The following is a 2,428-nucleotide window of genomic DNA, read 5'->3' as shown; positions in this document are numbered from 1 at the left end:
CTGGAATGTGCTAGAGATAGGCATAAGGCATCCGGTCTGTGCCCACCCCATTCTGGTTGGGAGTCACAGAATGAGGACCTCCTGACTTGAGACAGATTTGTTGTTATTGTTGTTTGCTTTTGAGACAGAGTCTCACCGCTCTGTCGCCCAGGCTGGAATGCAGTGGCACGATCTCGGCTCACTGCAACCTCCGCCTCCTGGGCTCCAGCGATTCTCCTGCCTCAGCCTCCTGACTAGCTGGAATTACAGGGGCACGCCACTATGCCCAACTAATTTTTGTATTTTTAGTAGAGATGGGGTTTCACCATATTGGCGAGGCTGGTCTCGAACTCCTGACCTCGTGATCTGCCCGCCTCAGCCTCCCAAAGTCCTGTGATTACAGACGTGAGCCACCTTGCCTGGCAGAGACAAATTCTTTATCCAGAGAATCTGAGATTCCAATTCAGGTCTCGGAGCTGGGCCTGCTACTCACCTCCCCAGTAAATGTCCAGGCAGCAATGGACAGAGAGGCTGGCCCCACCCTGACAGGGACTAAATAACAGACGCTCTGAAGCTTTGTTGTTGGGCTACTGGGCACTGTGGAGGTTGAGGGGACCCGGAACAGTCTCCCCAGATCTGTGTGCCTTCCCTCTGGGGCGTACTTGAGTAGCCTCTAACAGCCACTGATTGGCACCAAGAGAGAATCCAAATGTTGGCATCACCAACCTTAAGTATGGAGCAGGGAGCAAGTGCCCCATATTATTATATTTACCCCATATGATGAATGAATGGCTCTTGTAATGTCTCTGGATTTTGAGACATGGGAAGAAATGGCCAACTAACAGCATCCTCATCCCCAACTATACTGAGAACCAACTACGGTGGAACAGAATGTCAGGGGCTGCATGGGTGTGTGCCTCAGTTTCCCTCTACTGCCCCCAAACTGCCTACTCCAGGAGCTTCCCAAAAGGGAGGGGGAGATGAGGAGATAAGCATGCAAATCCCCATAAGGAGATTTTCAGTTACTCTGGCCATGATCCCATTTACAGCATACCAGACAGGAAGGGCAAAGAGGTTCCATAGTGAGTGCCAAATTGATTGGTACTGGCTGCCTGGAACAGTGTGCTGGGAAGAATTCTGACATCACCCACGTGCTGCACTTGATTGGTGATGTCTGCCATGGTCACAGCCATTCACCATCCCTCATCTACAAGCTGGGCTGTCCCCTTTCCCTGAACCAGAGACAATTCCCCAGCCTGGACTTTGGTAGCAGAGAGGGAGGCTCTGGCCACCAGGTATATACAACCCACAGGACTCCTTGCCAGATTCCTCAGGACCTTAAGAAACACAGATTGGCTCGCCATTCCCCAGTTTTCCAGGAGCGTGCCTGCTTCCTTTCCTAAAGATGTTAATGTTGCTTGTATTAGGAAATACTTGTCTAAAACAGAAACACATTACAGGGTTAATTTCTTCTCTGTAAGAATGGCTAAATGCTTTCTTTCTCGCTGGGGACTCAAGGGACGATATGGCTGTCACCAAAAGTCACCTGAGACCCATCAAGAACTCTACCCAATGAAGGGAAGACAGGCCTTGGTGCTATGCTCTGGGTTAACATTCGCAGAAACGCTTCCTGTGGTGCTCCGCTCCTAAAGCCCAAACGACCTCTGGAGTCTGGGTCACCTCATTTGGACACCTTGGTCTGCAGGGTGCTGGGCAGATAGAGGTACCTCCAGATGGCATAGTAGTGGGTACCAGCACCAAATGCCACAAAGAGATGCCAGATGGCGTGGGCAAAGGGGATCCTCCCGTCACTCTTGAAGAAGACCATGCCCAGGCAGTAGAAGACCCCTCCGGTCATCAGTTCCCAGATGCCCTCGGTGTTGGGCTGTCGGCAAGGACAAGGGTGGGGCACAGGTCAGAAGAGCAGCCAGTGTGGCTGGAAGCATCAGCTGGTCCCCATTCCCCAAAACCAAAAGACGCACAGATGGCAAACCAGCCCAGACTCCTAGGTGGGAAGCCTTAACATTGATACGCCAGCAATTCTCCTCAGACTGGTTCTCAGAGGACAGACATTTTCATTTCTATTAAAATCTCACCAGTTTTTTTTTTTTTTTCTTGAGACAGGATCTCGGTATGTTGCCCCAGCTGGAGTAGTGGCACAGGTGTAGCTCACTGCAGCCTCCAACTCCTGAAGCGATCCTCCTGCCTTAGCCCCTCCCCGGTAGCTGGGGCTACAGACATCCCATGACACCACCATGCCTGGCTAATTTTATTTTATTTTTGCAGACGGTGGGTGCGGGGCGGGGCGGGGCACTCACTATGTTGCCCAGGCTGGTCTCAAACTCCTAGCCTCAAGCGATGCTCCCACCTCAGCTTCTCAAAGTGCTGGCATTACAGGTGCAAGCCACCACACTCAGCCTCAAATAACATTTTTTATAACTTATCTTAT

At 51.4% G+C, this 2,428-nt stretch overlaps 1 protein-coding gene across 4 annotated transcripts in view; it reads right to left on the bottom strand.

Moving 5' to 3' along the window:
* Positions 1-335: 335 nt before the first annotated feature.
* The window catches only part of MMD2 (monocyte to macrophage differentiation associated 2), a 43,143-nt gene continuing 41,050 nt past the window's right edge, over positions 336-2,428 (bottom strand). For 3 of the 4 annotated variants that reach the window (XM_017533765.2, XM_017533767.2, XM_037740377.1), the window contains exon 7: positions 336-1,864. In XM_017533765.2, the coding sequence (XP_017389254.1) occupies positions 1,661-1,864 (204 nt within the window). In that variant the 3' untranslated portion in view covers positions 336-1,660. The remainder of the gene's footprint in view (positions 1,865-2,428) is intronic. The other variant, XR_001826783.2, reaches the window with a different exon arrangement.

This window comes from Cebus imitator, unplaced genomic scaffold (assembly GCF_001604975.1).
Source record: "Cebus imitator isolate Cc_AM_T3 unplaced genomic scaffold, Cebus_imitator-1.0 Scaffold82, whole genome shotgun sequence".
In the NCBI taxonomy this organism is placed as follows: Eukaryota; Metazoa; Chordata; class Mammalia; order Primates; family Cebidae; genus Cebus; species Cebus imitator.
Note: the sequence above shows the minus strand (reverse complement) of the source record. Positions and strands in the feature narration are given on the sequence as shown.